This window comes from Tursiops truncatus, chromosome 13, assembly GCF_011762595.2.
Source record: "Tursiops truncatus isolate mTurTru1 chromosome 13, mTurTru1.mat.Y, whole genome shotgun sequence".
Classification (NCBI taxonomy): Eukaryota; Metazoa; Chordata; class Mammalia; order Artiodactyla; family Delphinidae; genus Tursiops; species Tursiops truncatus.
Genome location: NC_047046.1, coordinates 609,072 through 625,088, shown reverse-complemented (window position 1 = coordinate 625,088; position 16,017 = coordinate 609,072). Strand labels below are relative to the sequence as shown.

Genomic DNA, 16,017 nt, shown 5'->3' with positions numbered 1-16,017 from the left:
ATGCTGCCCCAGGGAGCCCTCGGACGGAGACCAGAGCCTGGGCACAGTGCTCTACTGGGACCTCTCCTCCGGCCCTGCAGCCCACCTCCCCTTCTGCAGACTGGGCTGTGGGGAGGGGACAGGCACCTTCTGGGCAGGAGCCCCTGACTTGGTGCCTGGTCCCTGTTAAACCTGTGATGGGCAAGGGCAGTGGTGGTTGTGATTTGCTGCCAGGTTGAAGAGGGAGGGGTGACCAGGTGGTCCGTCCAAAAGCGGCCAGAGATGGAGCGTACTGTGCAGGTGCTTACTAAGGAGACCCCTTGGGATCCAGCCAGTGGGTGGCAGGGCAGCCCCGGGAGGTGAGCGTGGGCGACCCCTGATGAGTCCCTGGCCCTCAAAGAGGACCACACGCCACTTCCAGCGTCCACCTGGGACGCCCAGTCCCGGCTGGCAGTTTCCTGGGGAGGATTGCTTGTCTGCTGCCGTGCGCAGGCCTTCCCCGTGTGCGTGTGCACGCACCTCTTCTGAGCACAGAGGTGCTCCACACGTGAACGCCTGGTCACTCCCAACAAGATCTACTCCATCACGTGGCAGACACTCTGGGGAGGACAGGCCCCTGGACCGGCCGCTCCCCGCACGAGGACGTCGTCAGCACCTAAGGCGCCGACACTGAGGATGCGTCCCGACTGAAGCAGATCACCTGCGCCCCGTGAAGCCTCTGTCCCTGCAGACACGGAATGTGACTCAGTCCCCCAGTATGTTAGGAGAGGCAAGCGTGTGTCTGGTGTGCACAGACGTCTGGCTGGCCCGCCTCCCCCCAGCCAGGGGCTGCATTGACCGCAAGACACCCCTAGCAACTTGTCAGAGCGGGGGTGGTGGTGTCTAAGGAAGATGGTGTCCATGTCCAGCCACCTGCCCTTGCCTGGGGGGCTTGGCAAGAAACCTATCCCAGGGGTGGGACTGGGGAGGTTGAGACTGAGGGGTGCACCGCCCAAACCCCTGGGGGGGTCCCAGGGGCCTTGTCAAAGGCAGGTCCTGACCCTGCAGGTGGCGCTTGGAACAGCACACTCTTTGATAGGACTGTAATAGGAGCCACGTTACAAGTATGAAGAGAAGAGACAAAATTAATCCTAATATATTTTAGATCCATGTCCCGTCAGCTCTGTGTATCCGCGGACGCAGGGGGCTGACTGGGCTACATCATTTTGTATGAGGGACCTGAGCAACCGTGGATTTCGGTATCTGCAGGGGGCTCCTGGAACCAGTCCCCCACGGACACCGAGGGACGGCTATATTCTAAGTAGTATCGTTTCAACATGTAGTCACTATGAAAATTATCCATGGGATATTCCAGTATTTTTGTACCAAGTCTTGGAAAGGCAGCGTGTATCTTACTCTGCCCTTATGCAGCCCTTCCCAGGAGAGACTGGCCTCAGACTGGTCCAGTGTGTCTCAGAACCGGCAGGGTGGGGAGGTGAGCTTCCCAAGTTCACTTTCTCCCCACACTTGCTCCTCTTGTTGGTTTCCTCATTCTCTCGCTCAGCCAGCCTTGGTTTGACCCCTCACCACTGGACCGCAAAGCCGGGCGCGTGTCAGCCTAGAACCTCCCCTTGAGCACCAGGCGTGTGTATCCAGGGCCAAGACCCTCCACTCAGATGCCACAGCCCCGCACTGAGTGAGAACAAGCCAGAACACAGCTCTTCTAAAGCTTCCCCGCACTTCAGTGGGGAGCCTTGCGTCTGCCCCAGTGATTGGGCCAGAAACGGGGAGCCACCTTCCACTGCTCACTCCCCTACCCAGGCCAGTCCTTTGCTTCTGCCTCCTACCTGTCCTTATGAGCAGGGTTTCAATAGAAAATTCAAATGGAAACAAAAATTCACCATATAGAATGTGTGGGCTGCAGCTAAAGCGGTGTTCGGGGCGAGACCTCCAGCGTCAGTGCGCGTGTTACAAAGGAAGACGGGTTCAAGATCGGTGACCTGAAGAAGCTAGAAAGAGAAGAGGAAGGAATCCTAAAGAAGAAAGGGGCGAATGCAAATGAGCGTAATTAGTGAGCCAGGAAGCAAACGACAGAGAAAATAAAGCCAAAAATTGTTTCTTGGAGAACATCAGCAAAATTGAGAACTCCCTAGTTAAGACTGATCAAGCAAAAAAGAACGCAGATTACCAGTGTTAGGAACGGAAAAGGTAGTAGCACTGCAGGTGCTACAGACGTGGAAGGGATGGCGCAGAAACGATTTTATTCCAGTAATTGAACAACCTAGGTGAAATGAACAAATGTTTTGAAAAATACAACTTGCCAAAACCGACATAAGATGAAATAGGTGATCTGAATAGTCCTGCACCTGTTAAAGAAACTGACTTTGTCACCGGGTGCCGTGCCTACCCGTCACGGCCAGCCCACCACCATCTCACCAGCAAAGAGAAGCTGACCTCGCAGTCGGCCCAGGGACTGTTCAGCGACCACGCCTGTGAGGCAGCGTGTTCCTAGTGCCATTTTCAGACGAGGGCACTGAAGCAAAAAGCAAGCAGCAACAGCAACAACAACACGAGGAAGCATCTCTGTAACTTGCCCAAGACAAGCAGGAGAAGTGGCTGAGCCAGAATTCAAACCAGGTGGCTCGGCTCCAGAGTCTCTGCCCTTGACCCTGACCTTTCCGTGGAAGACAACAGCAGCAGCTGGCCGGCCCCCGTCTCCCTGCCTGTCTGCGGGCAGCGAGGTTCCTCTCAGGAGCTCATTTGAGCATGCCCTTCCCTTGCTGAAAGCGTTCTGGAAGGTCCCCTCCACCCTCGGGAAGTCCTGGCTCCTGGATATGGCCTGAGCTCCCCCTGCTCCCCCCCCCTCAGCCTGCCTCCCAGTTCACTCACCCTGTGGCTCAGCTCCCGCGCCGCCCACCCCTCCGCATACGCCCTCCCTCCCCTGTGCCCGTGCCCCTCACCCCCGCTTTTTTTTTTTTTTTTTTTAATTTTTATTTTGACTGTGCTGGGCCTTCGTTGCAGCACGTGGGCTTCTCTAGTTGCAGCGCGCGGGCTTAGTTGCCCCGCGGCATGTGGTGTCTTAGTTCCCCGAATGGGGACCCAGGCTGCGTCCCCCGCATTGGAAGGCGGATTCGTAACCGCTGGACCACCAGGGAAGTCCCCCGTGCCCCTCTCAGCTCACCCTTCTGCGGTGTGGTGATGACCCGTTTCTCATCTGCACCCCTCCACCAGGCCTGGTAACCCCGAGGCTGGCAGAGGGCTGGGCCCCTGAAGCCTCGGTAAACGCCGAGAGTGAGACAGAGAGTTGCAGAGTCCTGGGCGCACCCCACGTTGGCCCGTCCGTCCTCCTCACCATCACACCTGTCGGCCGGGCCCACATTTGTTTGCCAGTTTGTTTAGGGGTGTTTCTGATCACTTACAAGACAGTTTCCAGACTGGGCCAGGTAGAGTCCTTCCAGAAGATTCACACCTGGCCTCTGGCAGATGAGCATTGTGGTGGGGAATAAGCTCTGACACCTACTAGCGGTGTGGCCTTGGGCAGGTGACTACCCCTTGGTGCCTCAGTTTTCTCATCTGTACAGTGGGGTAATGACACCCCTCCCTAAGGGTTTTCGGTGAGTCAATTTAAAGTCAGAACCATTCTGGGTCCTGGCTAGCTGCTGTAAATGCCTGGCTCCTTTAATGTGCATGGTTTCTCCCACCTCCACCTGTTCTGAGGCCCGGGCTGCAGCTTGTGGGGACGGGCAGCCGCGGGGGGCTTTCCTGGGTCGTTCTTCATCCTCTCCCCCTCCCCCCGCATCATGCCGTCATCGTCATCGTGGGCTCTGCGCCAGCCTGGCTGGGACCACACACGCGGAGGTGCAGTTCCAGGGTTAGGCGCCCGGGCTCTGCAGTGGCCCCAGGCAGGGCTCCTCCTTTCAGATGGCCTGTCTCCTCGTGTGTAAAGTGGGGCTGTCAATACTGCATGCGCCTCAGGTTGCTGAGATGAAAAGCTGAGTTGGCGTGCACGGTCCGTGCTAGACCCGCTCGTTTGCTGCGCTTACCGTGGTTGCTGCTTTATCGTTATTCCCTGTAGAAGGGTTCCTCCTGCCTCCTGGGTGAGGCCTGGCCGGGCGAGGCTCAGCTTTGGCCTCCTTGGCAGGCTCACCTGGCCCCATCCTGCAGGGGGAATCCGGCGGCCTGGCAGGGCCTAAGGGCAGAGTGCTTGGCCTTTCCGCGGCTTTGGCGCCTGTGCCCAGGTCCTGCAACATGGGCCCCCACCCCAGACAGGACCCTCACGCGGATGGAGCATGGGGGACTTGCTGAGGGGCGCTGTTGAGAGGAGGGCGGAGGGGAGTGGACGCCTGGGCGCGGCCGGCACCCACCCCACGCCCCCGGCCCGCCGTGCTGTCACAGCCCGTTCGGCGTGTACTTCTTTGGGCTCTGTTGTCAGTCCCTGTCTGGGCCCGGGAATGCCTCGGTGGCTACGACACCCGTTGGAGTTCCAGACAGGCATGACAGGAGTGGGGAGATTTGGGGGTGACAACAGGCCTGCCTGGAAACGGAAGGGGGCTGCTTTAGACCAGGGGATCGGGGTGGCCTCACCCAGGAGGTGACCCGAGCTGAGGCCCGAGTGACAGAGCCAGCTGGCCAGTACCCTGGGATGGGGGTGGCGCAGGGCCTGGGCAGTGTGAATGCCACTTGCCCACAGAGGGGCCACTTGGGGGTTTTATGCTGCGCAGTGACGTGAGCTGAGTTATGTTTTTCAAAATTCACACTGGAGGAGGGCTGGGCGGCTGCGGGGAGGTGCTTGCTGCCTGACTTAGCAGACAGATGGGGCCAGCAGTGGAGCAGGCTGAGTGGAGGTGAGATGGAGCCCAGAGGACCCTGCTCTGGTGGCACACACACCCAGAGTCCACTGGCACGACTGGGGGCAGGACACGGCACACCACCCCTGTCCCCCAGCAAGAGGGACCACACTCAGGGCGTCGCGGACACTCACATGCACTTGCTTACATAGAGCTCCCAGAGCCTGCTGGCTCCTCGGGGTGTAGCCTCAACTCAGCCAGCATCCCGTACACAGTCTGTTGCACGTCTCCATCCCCCATCTGTCCATCCATCCATCAGTCACCCATCTGTCCATCTGTCCACCCGGCCGAGTCCTGGGGAAGGACGTGGAGCAGCGGGAGGGGTGGCCAGCCTCCGAGGGCAGCAGCTCGCTCGCTGACCCTGTGCTGGCCGTGGGACCCTCCCCACTGTGCCGGGCCCCATGCCAGGTAGTGGGGACTTAGGACAGCCCCTGCCTATTGGGCACTCGCGGTCCAGCGACCCTGCTTCGCTCTCAGAGGGACACCTGGTGACGCAGGAGTGGAGGGAGCGTCGGGAAGGATCCTGGGAGAAGCAGGGCCCACGCCCAGAGCCGGGGCTCCTTAGGGCTGACTCCACGGTTCTGGAGCCTCCACCCCTTCGCAGCCCGGAGAACCGGCCCCCTCCCTCCCGCTTCCCCGGGTCACCCGGCGGCTGCAGTACCACACTTCACCAGCAGGCGCTGCTGTCAGTCGCGGACGCCAGCCTGCAATGCTGCACTTGGGGTGACCGTCCTCCACGCGGAGCTGGGGGGGGGGGTGCTGTGCGCATGCGGAGGAGAGGCCGTGCAGGCCGCCTTGTCGGGTGGGGCGGGGGCCCTGACCTTCCTCGCCCACCCCAGCGTCGGACTCGCCCACCAGCCCCCTCGTGGGTGTGTTTGCACGGTCTGTGAGAAGGGCCCCTCCCTGGGCCAGCCTTGCCCTATGGCCCTGCCCAAAGCCCAGGCTTCCCAGAGTGGGAGGTGGAGCACAGACGTGGAGCTCGGAGGGCGGGGGCGGGGGGCTGAACAGAGTAAAGTATGTGATGTCCTCACTGCTGTCACGTGCCAGGCCGGAGGGGGTGCAGGTTCAGTGGGGTCAGGTGGCCCCCTGAGCGACAGGGAACGGGGTACAGAGCAAGTAGTCTGGGCGGCAAGGGGCTTCCTGGGCAGAGCTTGGGGTTTACAGCCCTGGGGTACTGATGTAGCCGGGGTGACAGAGGGGCTAGGGGGCGGGGCACAGCCTGGGCCTCGGACCCTGCTGCAGTCCAGGCTTCAGGTGGACCGGACAGGCTGTCGCCCCCCACTTAGCTGTGCCGGGCACCTGCTCCGAGGGATCATGGAAGGCTTCGGAGCCCACAGAGCGCACTGGACACTGGGGATCGGCTGGAACGAGCAGGGGCCGCGAGTGGGGGCGAGAAGGCAGATGGGTTCTCACGGATGAGCGCAGCTCGGCCTCCCAGTCCAGCCCGCGGGGGCCAGTCAGGGCCATGGGCTTGACCTATGGCTGCCCAGACGTCCTTGAGGTGTCCAGGGGAGTCACCTGGGGGGCCCAGGAGCGCTTGGTTTGCACAGGGGTTGGTCCCTGAGAGGAAATCGGGGTGCTGGGAGGAGTGGGGAGTGAAGGAGGAGGGGCCTCCGCTGCAGGCCTGGGTTGCCATGTGGCCCCGGCACGGAGAGGCCGGGAGTGTGCACGTGCGTGTTTGTGCGTGTTCGCTGAGTGGACACGGGATGGGGTGCCTGGGCTGTCGTGAGCCTGTCTCTGCAGGGGTGCAGTGGAGTTGGCCATGGCGGCACCGTCCCCGACTCCCTTCTCGCTGGGATGTGCCTGACCCTTGCCCCACCCCCCAGAGCCTGTCCCCCGACTGGTTTGAAGGAGACTCTGGGTGGCCTCAGCCGCAGCCCCCTTCCAGGGTTCCCCAGGGTCTGCACTAGGCCATCCTCCACCCCTTCCCCTCCCAGGCCCGCAGGTGTGGAGGCCAAGTGGGTCTCTCCTTATTCTGGAGGCCAGTGCAGACCAGCCGTGGGTCAGAGGGCACCTCCCACCGCTGGGGGGCAGGGGGGAGAGGCATGGGGCAGAGCCCAGAGCCCCTGAGAATGTGTGTGTGCTCGTGTGCACTCCTGCGAGCTCCACGGGCTGGCGCTCGTCTGCGGGCAGAACCGTCTGGTGGGGCGTGAGCTCCCGCAGGGGCTGTCGCGTGTGGCTGTCCGGGTTGTGCACTGCACAGCTCCAGGGCCGCCACCCCACTGTCGCCAGAGGTGGCGCGTGCATCTGCGTGCGCACAGCAGTCGGGTGTGCGGAGGGAGGGCGCCTCTGCTCCGTCTGCGCGGCAGGGCTCCATGGGTCGCGGGGGCCCTGTGTGCGCCCTGCTTCAGCCGAGGGTCTCGGCAGGGTGGTGTGCGTGCGGGGCGCCGGGCAGGTGTCAGGAGCAGGTGGGCGATGGTCGGGATGTGGGCAGGAGAGGCCGGGGTGGGTTCACGCGGGGCCGTCCAGGGGCTCTCAGTCGTCCTCGTATCTGTGTGCTCTGGTGGGCGCTGGTCTGTGAAGGGTCTGGAGTCCTCGTGAGCCTGCTCACTGCTGGAGAGAGGCGTGCCGGGTGCCCCCAGCCAGCCCCAGGGCATCCCAGGCCCAGGGCGTTTCCTCCCCCCACCAGGGGGGAAGCCACCTGGTGTGCAGCTTGAGGGGCAGCCTGGGGACACCGCTGGGTCCCACCTCTTGAGCCCCGTCTCAGCCGCACCCCCTGGACTGACCGCCCACTCCCCACGCTCTGGGGGTCTGATCACCAAGTGGAACCACATGCTGCCTCCCTGTGGCCAAGTGCGCTTGGCGGCCGGCCCGGGAGACAGACGCTTCCTCCTGGGATGTGCCACAGAACCCAGGGCGGGGAGGGGAGCCCTGCTGGCCGGAAAGCCCCGGACCCCAGGTGCTCCTGGGGTGCCTCAGTCTGAGGGTGGTGTCCTCTCCCCACCCTTCTGAGGGCCGTGACCTGACCCTGCCAGCTGGAGAGCAATGCCCTGCTTCCACATATCCACCCGTCTAAAGGGGAGTGCTGGCCCCGCCAGCCTGAGGACACGTTCTGGTGGTGTGCCACCTTGCACGAGCCGATTGTTGTGTGTTCAGGAATTTTGCACACCTCGAGGAAAGCCTCGTTGCTCCCGGCAGTGCCGTCCCCTACCCTTCCCGATAGCCTCGTGACCCACCTCCTCACCTTTCAGAGTGTCACCTTCTCAGTGAGGCCCTCCCTGGCGACCCTTCTTTGCTCTTCTTTGCCGTAGTCCTTTCAAAGCACCTGTGGCCATTGCCGACCGTGTGCTGACCTCTTTGTGGGCTTCAGGGGGCGGGGCTTGTGTCTGTTTGTGTTCATTGCCCAGAACAGAGCCAGCTCATAGGCACTCGGTAAGCCTTGGGTGGGTGGATGGATGGATGGGTGGACAGGTAGATGGGTGGATAGATGGATGGATGGATGCCTGGGTGAGTAGATGGGTGGATAGGTAGAAGGGTGAATGGATGGATGGATGGATGGATGGATGGATGAGTGGGTGGCTAGATGGGTGGATAGGTGGAAGGGAGAATGGATGGATAAAGGATGGATGGATGGGCAGATGGATAGACCACAAGGCCCAGGGGTGGGCACAGGCACAGGGCCTCCCAGCTGCCCTACCAGGACAATCTGTGCCCAGGGAATCTGATGTTATCTCTCCAGCTCCAGCTAGAAATGGAGGCATGGCATCCCTGGCCTTCTGGCATAGCTGGCTAGCAGCATTTCTGAGCCGCTAGGAAGCAGACAGGGCTACAGGACAGCCAGACCCGAGCTTGGGCTGTTTGGGGTCCTGGCCTAGGAAGAGAAGGTGACCAGCCGTCCCAGTCCAGGGTTGGGGTGGTTCCCAGGGCACAGGACTCAGTTTTACAGGATTTTCTGGGAAATGGGGCTTTCAGAGCTAAAACCAACTGCCTGAGGAAGGATGACAGACCCCAGCCTGCCCCCCTCTGCAGGGCACCACCGAGGAGTCAGGATAAGGCATCCTCTCTGAGGCCCAGCTTAGAGAGGAGACAACTTGTGTGAATGTATGATGTGGAATGTGGCATCCTCCCTCCTCACATTTCAGCGGTGTGGGGGTTGTTCTTCAGCCTCTGCTTCCCCTCCCGCTTCGTTGGGTGTCCTTGTGCAGTGAGCAACCTGCACAACTATACACAGCGGCCCTGCGCCAGGCCTTTCCTGTCCTTGCAGTGTCCCTGGGTCCAGCCTTCTTCTTCTTGGGCAGGGACCCTGCTCCGAGCCCAACCCAAAATACTGTCCCCAGCAGTGAATGTGGGGCTCATGGGGGTGATTACTATTGATCAGAGCTGTGAGTCCCAACTGGAGCCGCAGCAGAATCCCCCCGAGGCCTGATGGCGCAGCGGGTCTGCGGTGGGGCCTGAAAGTGCGCACTTGCACTAACGAGCTCCTGGGTCCCGCCGCTGCAGGTCCAGGGACCCCACTTTGAAAACCACTGGACTAGGGCGTTTGTTTTCTTGCAGAGGCTCCCCACCAGCAAGGCCGTGAGGAAGGTCCCCCAGGCTCCCATATTCCCTCCTTTTGGTGAGACCTGTCACGGGGTCCAGAGGCAAGAAAGGCCCATCCCTGCGGGGCAGTTAGAGCCCACTGGGGGCAGCAGGGACACCTGGTGGCTTCTCGGTGCTGGAGAAGGGTTCCGGCTCACAAGCAGAGCCTCTTACCCCCATAGTGCCTGTGCAGCTCTGTCGGCACCCCCATTTCACAGATGAGGAGACAAGCGCAAGCACAGTCAGAAGAGGCAGCGCTGGCCCAGGGGCTGCGCGTTCACCGCTTGGCTGGGCACGATGGAGCTAGTGAGGCGGGGGTGCTCCTGCCTGGGCGAGGACTGGAACCCCACCCTGGGCCTGCCGTGGGGAGCGAGGGTGGTATTGAGGCGTGGGCTCCCCCGGCTGTGGCTGTTCCAGCTCCCCAAGAGGGGCTGCCCTCCCCTGGGTCCTTGCACCCAGGGCCCGGGCTGTGGGTGGTCACTGGTTCTGTGTTTGTCATTACACTCTGCTGGCCGCACAACGTAGGGGCCTCTGGCTTTGGGGAGTTGTGCCCCATCTCAGGGCTTCGGTTGGCCCTGGGGAGCAGGGGCTCTGAGGGGCTGCCTCGAGAGAAGCTTCTGGCTGAGCCCACCCTGGGCTCTGCAGGAAGAAGGGCGCAGGCCATAAGGCGTTTCCTGGGGACTCGAGAATATTCCAGAGCATAGCTGGTGCACCCTGCTGACCCGTCCTGGCCTTCCGCCCTGCCTGGGGTCTCCGGGGCTGAAGGATGCTTATGACAAAACGGCTGGGTGTGGAGGACGGGGCCTGCCTGACCCCATCGTGGTGCAGGTTCTGAGCACTCCTGAGCTCCGCGAGCTTGTGCACTGGGCTGGGAGGCCTGGGGGTGGATAGGAGGGCAGGACGTTCGCACGCCCTGCGCGGCCCCCAAGCTGCCCCACAGGGACAGGGGCCGTCCCTGGAGCAGGGGTCGTCGGGTGCTAGGCAGCGTGCAGGCCGAAAACCACGGCCTCGGTGTGCTGCTAGGAGACGTCAGACACGCAGACGAAGGTTTAGGCTGTCGGTGCGTGTCCAGACGAAGCTGTGGGAATGTTCCAACACAGGGAGGCTGGAGAGACCGGGAGGTGGTGGGATGGCCGAGCTCAGTGGGTCCTGCCAGGAGGGCACCAGGAGCTGGCAAGACATGGGTGGAGGCTGGCCTGGTTCAGGGGTGGTGACTTCCTGGGCCAGGAAGGGTGGAGGTCTGGGGCTGTGATGTGCATCCCCGCCCCACAGTTTTGTGAGGTTTGAAACTATTTCCGAGTAAAAAGAAAGATGCAAGCAGGATTCTGCGTCCACTTTCCACACTGTCACTTAACCTCTCTAGGCCTTGGTTTCCTCGTCTGTAAAGTGGGCACAGAGCATCTAACAGGGCTTTTGTGTGAGGAGCAAAGAGCTGAGGGCCCGCCAGGTCTACAGAAATTCTGGCAGATATATGACGTGGCAGCACCTGTCCTAGCGAGCACTACTTGCTTCGTTCTGCAGATGACAGAACTGAGGCACCGAGAGGTTGAGTAATGGCCCTAGGACACAGAGCGGGGAGTGGCTCTGCAGACCTCGCAGCCCTGACTGCCCACCTTGGGTTGTGGTGAGGACTGAAGAGGCCCGGGAGTGATGTGCATGCCGGGAGCGGGGGTGAATTGCCGCCGGCCTGTCTTGACGCCCCATGACCGGCCCTGGTGGAGTGGAAAAGGGCAGGGCGGCCCATTGGCCCGCTCGCCATCCGGGACTCTTTACAGCCGTCCACTGGGCCAGCGGGAGGAAAGGACAGACAGAGCTGGTAGCAGTTTATGCTGCTGAGTGCCCGCCCTTTGCTCTCTGAGGCATCTCTTTCCCACTCTGGGTAGGAATGGGCGGTAGTGGGTTGTAAGTGTTTGGCTGTACCCCTGGCGCCCCCGCCCCAGGCTTCAGCCCAGAGGGACCGGGTCGCGGAGCGGGGAGGGGGTCGCGGAGCAGGGAGGAGGCCGAGCCTGGCTGTGCCCCGGCCACACCCTGCAGGGTGTTTGCTGAGCCCGTCTCTCCCGTTCCCCAGATGAAGGTCACCGTGTCCAGAGGGGGCGACCACAACAGTGACGGCGACAGCGTCCGAGAAGCCACCAGCTCCCGGAGGAGCAGTTCTCGGGACCAGCTCAGTGACGTGAGTAGCCCAGCCGCTCACCGGGTCCCTGGGGCGACTGCCAGACCAGCCCCCAACCTTCAGACACTGCAAGCCGTTTGCTTAGGGGCATTTCTGGGTCCCTGGGGCGACTGCCAGACCAGCCCCCAACCTTCAGACACTGCAAGCCGTTTGCTTAGGGGCCCAGAGTCTCAGTTGAGGGTTTTGTGCTCAGAGTTAGCATCTGCCTTCATTAAAACATGATTTTTCACTAATTAGGGCTTCCCCGTTAGGAGGGATTTAAATGAGGAGCAACCATGAGGCACTGGCAGGGGCCCACGGAGGCGACCGTGCTGGGGTGCAGGTCCTGCATCCCGCTGGGGGCAGGCTCGGGGTTGATGCCAGGCTGGCAGCCGGCAGGGATGTGGATGGGGAATGACTCCCACAGATGTGTTTATTAAGAAGGGCAGGGGGAGTGTCCCTGGCCCGGTGAGTCGGTCTGGAACTGCAGGGAACAAGCTGGAAGCACTCCCACCTGCCCAGGCGGACCAGCCTGTCAGCTCGGGCTGGCAGTGGCGTGGGTGTCCAGCAGTCCAGCTCTGCTGAGGCAGCCACTGGGGGCCACGCGGAGGGGAGGGTGCGCCGCCGAGGCACAAGCTGGCCTGGGTCTGGGGACACCCTTCGGTGTCCTGCCTAAAAGACGGGTCCCTGAGCTCAGGTCCCGGGGTGGGTGTTCTTGGGGCCCAGTGTGCGGATGACCCAGGCAGGCAACACACAGGAGCTCCCGCTGGGATTTGGCCCACCACAGTGGGGGTGCTGGGTAGCCCTCCAGGGCCCCCAGGTCTCCCTGGACCATGGAGAAGGGGATGGGCAGGTGATGTAAGGGCTAGGGGTGGGGACAGAGGGGCCCCAGGGGGAGGGAGGACTCAGGCAGAAGGGGCCCCAGGAGGAGGCGCTGCTCCGGGAAGCGGCCTTTGTCTTCTTGACCCCCAGCTGCAGAAGTGGCGGCAGAGCAGAGCTGGGTTTTCTGCAGGGCTAAATGGAACGAGCCGTCTCTCATTATCATTTAAATGGGGGCTGGGGGAGGGCGGGCACGGGAGGCCGGGAGGAGGGCCTAATTGCCGGGCTCCGATCTTGTTGCCACAAGATGGGAAAATAGGCTGGTAATTGTCTGGGGCCGCGGGGGCTGCCCTAGTTCGAACTCCTCTAATTGCCAGCCGGGGTAAATGAACGGAGACCGATTCTGAGCACAGCGCCGGCGGCGTGAGGGCGCAAGCTTGGGGGCAACTGTGGCACCCTCCCCACCCCCATCCGCAGGGTCTGGGACTGGGCCAGCCCTGGTGGTGAGGGACCCCCACTGCGGTGAGCTCGGCCTGGCAGACCCCAGGGGCTGGCCCGGGCCGCCAGGGTCTGCCTGGGGAGGGGAGGGGTGGCCTGGCCTCAGCTGAGCAGAGCAGAGTGGTCCAGGCTGCAGTGGTCACCCCTCCCAGAACAATCTTGGCATCTGGACCTCAGTGCGGGCTGGACCCTGGTCTGTGGGTCCCACAAACCTCAGACAAGCCCACCCTCGCTGACTGCGCCAATGTCCCCCGCACACACACCTGCCCGGTCACCATGTCCTGTCCTCCTGGACCTCAGGGCTCAGCCCTGGTGACCACCGCCAGCCCTGGGGAGCTGGTGAAATGCACTTGACTGGTCTCTCCCGTCAGATCCGAAATGCCCTTTTGAACCAGAGGGAGCGCCATCAAGCATCGCTGGGGTCGCCCTCACAGGACCTCTGGGGTGGCTGCCAGCCTCCAGGCCACAGCTGACCCCCACATCTTGACATCTGAGGCCCCAGCTCCTCCCCCAGGAAGGCTTCCCGCTGGACCCTGTGACCTGGGAGGCTCGTGGGTGGTGAGGGAAAGGTCGACCTGAGCACAGAGAGGAGGTCGACCCCTGGCCCAGAACCCCGTGTGGAAAGGTGGGGTTGGTCCTCTGGGAGGGGCTGAGATCTGGCCAAGGGCTGAGCCCATCCCCGAGGAACGTGGGGAGACCCCGCTGGGCTGGACCACATCTCCAGGTCTGGGGGTGGAAGGCTCCTGGTGTGGGTCTTCAAGCCAGGCCCCAGGCTGATCTGGGCTCCATGGTGCTCGGCGTGGCCCCAGGCCAGAGTTCCAGCAAAGACCCCGGAGGGGGCTGCCGGTCTCTGCCCGCTCAGGTCCTCGGAGGAGAGGGTGGCCATCAGGGGCTGCCCCCGGTTCCTGACTGTCCTTCTTCCTTCCCTGCAGAGCTCGGCGCAGGCGGTCTCAGGCAGAGGTTACTCCGTAAGTCTCCCGCCCTGCTTCTGCTGTCTGCTCCCCGCACCCCGGCCCTCAGGAGTCCCGACTGTGCCAGGCGCTGCCCCCAGGCTGGAGGGGGGGTTGGTGCAGGTTGGGGGTGGGGCCAGAGTGGGCAGAGGCGGCAAGGGAGCATCCCTCCTGGGGTCCTGGCCCGCGAGGAGTGCGGGTGGGCCGGACACTCTGCCTCTGGGTCCTGTGGGGCAGCGCTTGGTGTCAGGGGTCCCACCCGTGGAGCAGCTGCCCCCCAGCGCCCTGACACCACCTCCCGGACCATACTTGGCCGGGCCGGAGAGTCTGGACCGGGACATGAGGCCCCAGCCCCTTAGCTGTCGTCTGGGGCCCAAGGGCAGGAGGGGGACGGCCTGCTGCCGCCTGATACTCCAGCCAAGGGGGGTCCCGTCCCTGTCCCCCAGCCCCCTCCTCACGACTTCATTTCATTTCCTCTTAAGTATCAGGAGGACTGTTAATGACACCATAAACCCAGAGCTCCGTAAAAGCCATTTCTGCGGATTTACAGCCGTTTTGGCTCGTTGGAGGGCAGGGGCCTGGGCTCCGCCCGCCTCATCCCCGCAGCCCCTGATTTACTGCGAGTTCCAGAGTTCCAGGGTTTGACAGGCAGCCTCTCTAAATCACGGGGGCTTTTTATAGGGTGTGTAATTAACCCATTAATTCCCCGGGTGGCAGGGACAGCCATGGATCCCTGGCCGTCCTCTCCCCCAGCTCCCCGACCCCCAGGGTCCGCTGGCCCAGGCAGCTCTGCCTTCTGCCTCTAAGCCCGGGCCAGGCCATAGCGTCTGCGAGCCTTTGACCTGGGGGGGCTGGACACTTCTGGGTGGTGGTCCCGGGTACCACCAAGGGGTGTCTCCCTGGGGAGGCCTCTGCCCTCCTTGGGCAGCCTTGGTGCTCTCATCTGTGGTCACAGTCATGGTTGGTGGCCCGTGCTGTCCCTTCCTCCCGTGGGCCTGGGCGGACCTGACACACCAGCATCCCCTGGAGCTGACTGTGTTGGCAGTGACATTCCAGCCAGGAGCTGGGCCAGGACCAGGGCTGTGGGAGATGGTGGGCAGTGTGGCGCAGGTCGGCATGGGGGCGAGCTGGCACGGTAATGGGAGCCAGAACACCCACCGGCCTGCATCGGCCCGAGGGTCCAGGAGTCCCGAGAGGCTGGGCCCAGGGACGCCTTGTGTGGAGCCTCCGGCTGGCTCTGAGATGCCCGGGGCAGCTGGGGTCTCCCTGCCCCAAGTCTCCTTGCCAGAGCTGCTGGGCGGCCCTTCTGCTTCCAAATCACCATGTGTCATTCGTGGTTTCTCCCCAGAACGCTGCTTTGAATGTTTCCTGGAGAAGAACCTGTAATTAACATGCCAGCTGCTTGCAGCTTAGCTCCGTACCGCCGCTGCACAGGAGTGACAGATGGTGGCGGGCAGGGGCCCAGCCTGCTGCTCAGCCGTGGGGTTCCTGAGCCATGTCTGCGGCAGCCTGCGTGTGCGCACCAGGCCCTGGCGTGAGCAGATGTGTCTGCAGGTCCCTGACGTGTGCCGGCCAGCACTGCAGGGCATGCGTGGTCAACCCGGCCCTGGTGGCACTCTTGCCCAGTTGGCGTGGTCGCAGGTGGGGCTGCCCCTGCAGCTGGAGGAATGGAAATGGGCCCGGAGGACCCTTGCCCAGCAGGCAGCGGCTCGGGGCTGGGGGCAGGCAGGCGGCTCTGCCAGGAGCCAGGGGGCTGGGGTTTGGAGGCCAGCTGGGCTGAGCTCAGGGCGGCTGCAGTCCTGCCTCTAGACCCAGATTTCACTGTGGAGGCCTCAGACACACCTGAGGGTGCCACTCAGGCTGGGGGCCGTGTCTGTGTGTGGCTCTCAGTGAAAGGGGGAGTGTGTGTCGTGTACCCCTGTGTGTTGACATATGTTGGTCACATGCACGTGCCTGGAGGCGGTGTCTCTGTGTGGCCATGCGGCTGCACGCCTACGCGTAGAAGCGTTACGTGTTTCTCTCTGGCCGTCTGTATGTGTGTCTGGGTCTTGTCCTCTCGCATGTCTGTCTGGAGGTGCCCGGATGTGTCTGTGTTCGTAGCAGGTGGGTGTGTGCCACACGTGTGTGTCTGCATGTAAGTGTCCATCTGGGAGCCTGTGACTGGACGTGGCACGGGTGCATCTGTACATGTACAACTGTGATTCTGCAGTACGTGTGTGTGTGTGTCTGGCCACGTGGCATTGCGTGTAGGTGTGTACCTTGGCCTGTGTGTCCC

At 62.7% G+C, this 16,017-nt stretch overlaps 1 protein-coding gene across 16 annotated transcripts in view; it reads left to right on the top strand.

Moving 5' to 3' along the window:
- Positions 1–16,017, top strand: part of FBRSL1 (fibrosin like 1) — an 84,527-nt gene that overhangs the window by 20,579 nt on the left and 47,931 nt on the right. For 15 of the 16 annotated variants that reach the window (XR_004521365.2, XR_004521366.2, XM_033836664.2 and 12 more), the window contains exons 3-4: positions 11,392–11,496; positions 13,725–13,760. Coding sequence is in view for 14 of the 16 variants with exons in the window: in XM_033836664.2 (XP_033692555.1) it covers positions 11,392–11,496; positions 13,725–13,760 (141 nt within the window). In the remaining 2 variants the exon portion in view is untranslated. The remainder of the gene's footprint in view (positions 1–11,391; positions 11,497–13,724; positions 13,761–16,017) is intronic. The other variant, XM_033836665.2, reaches the window with a different exon arrangement.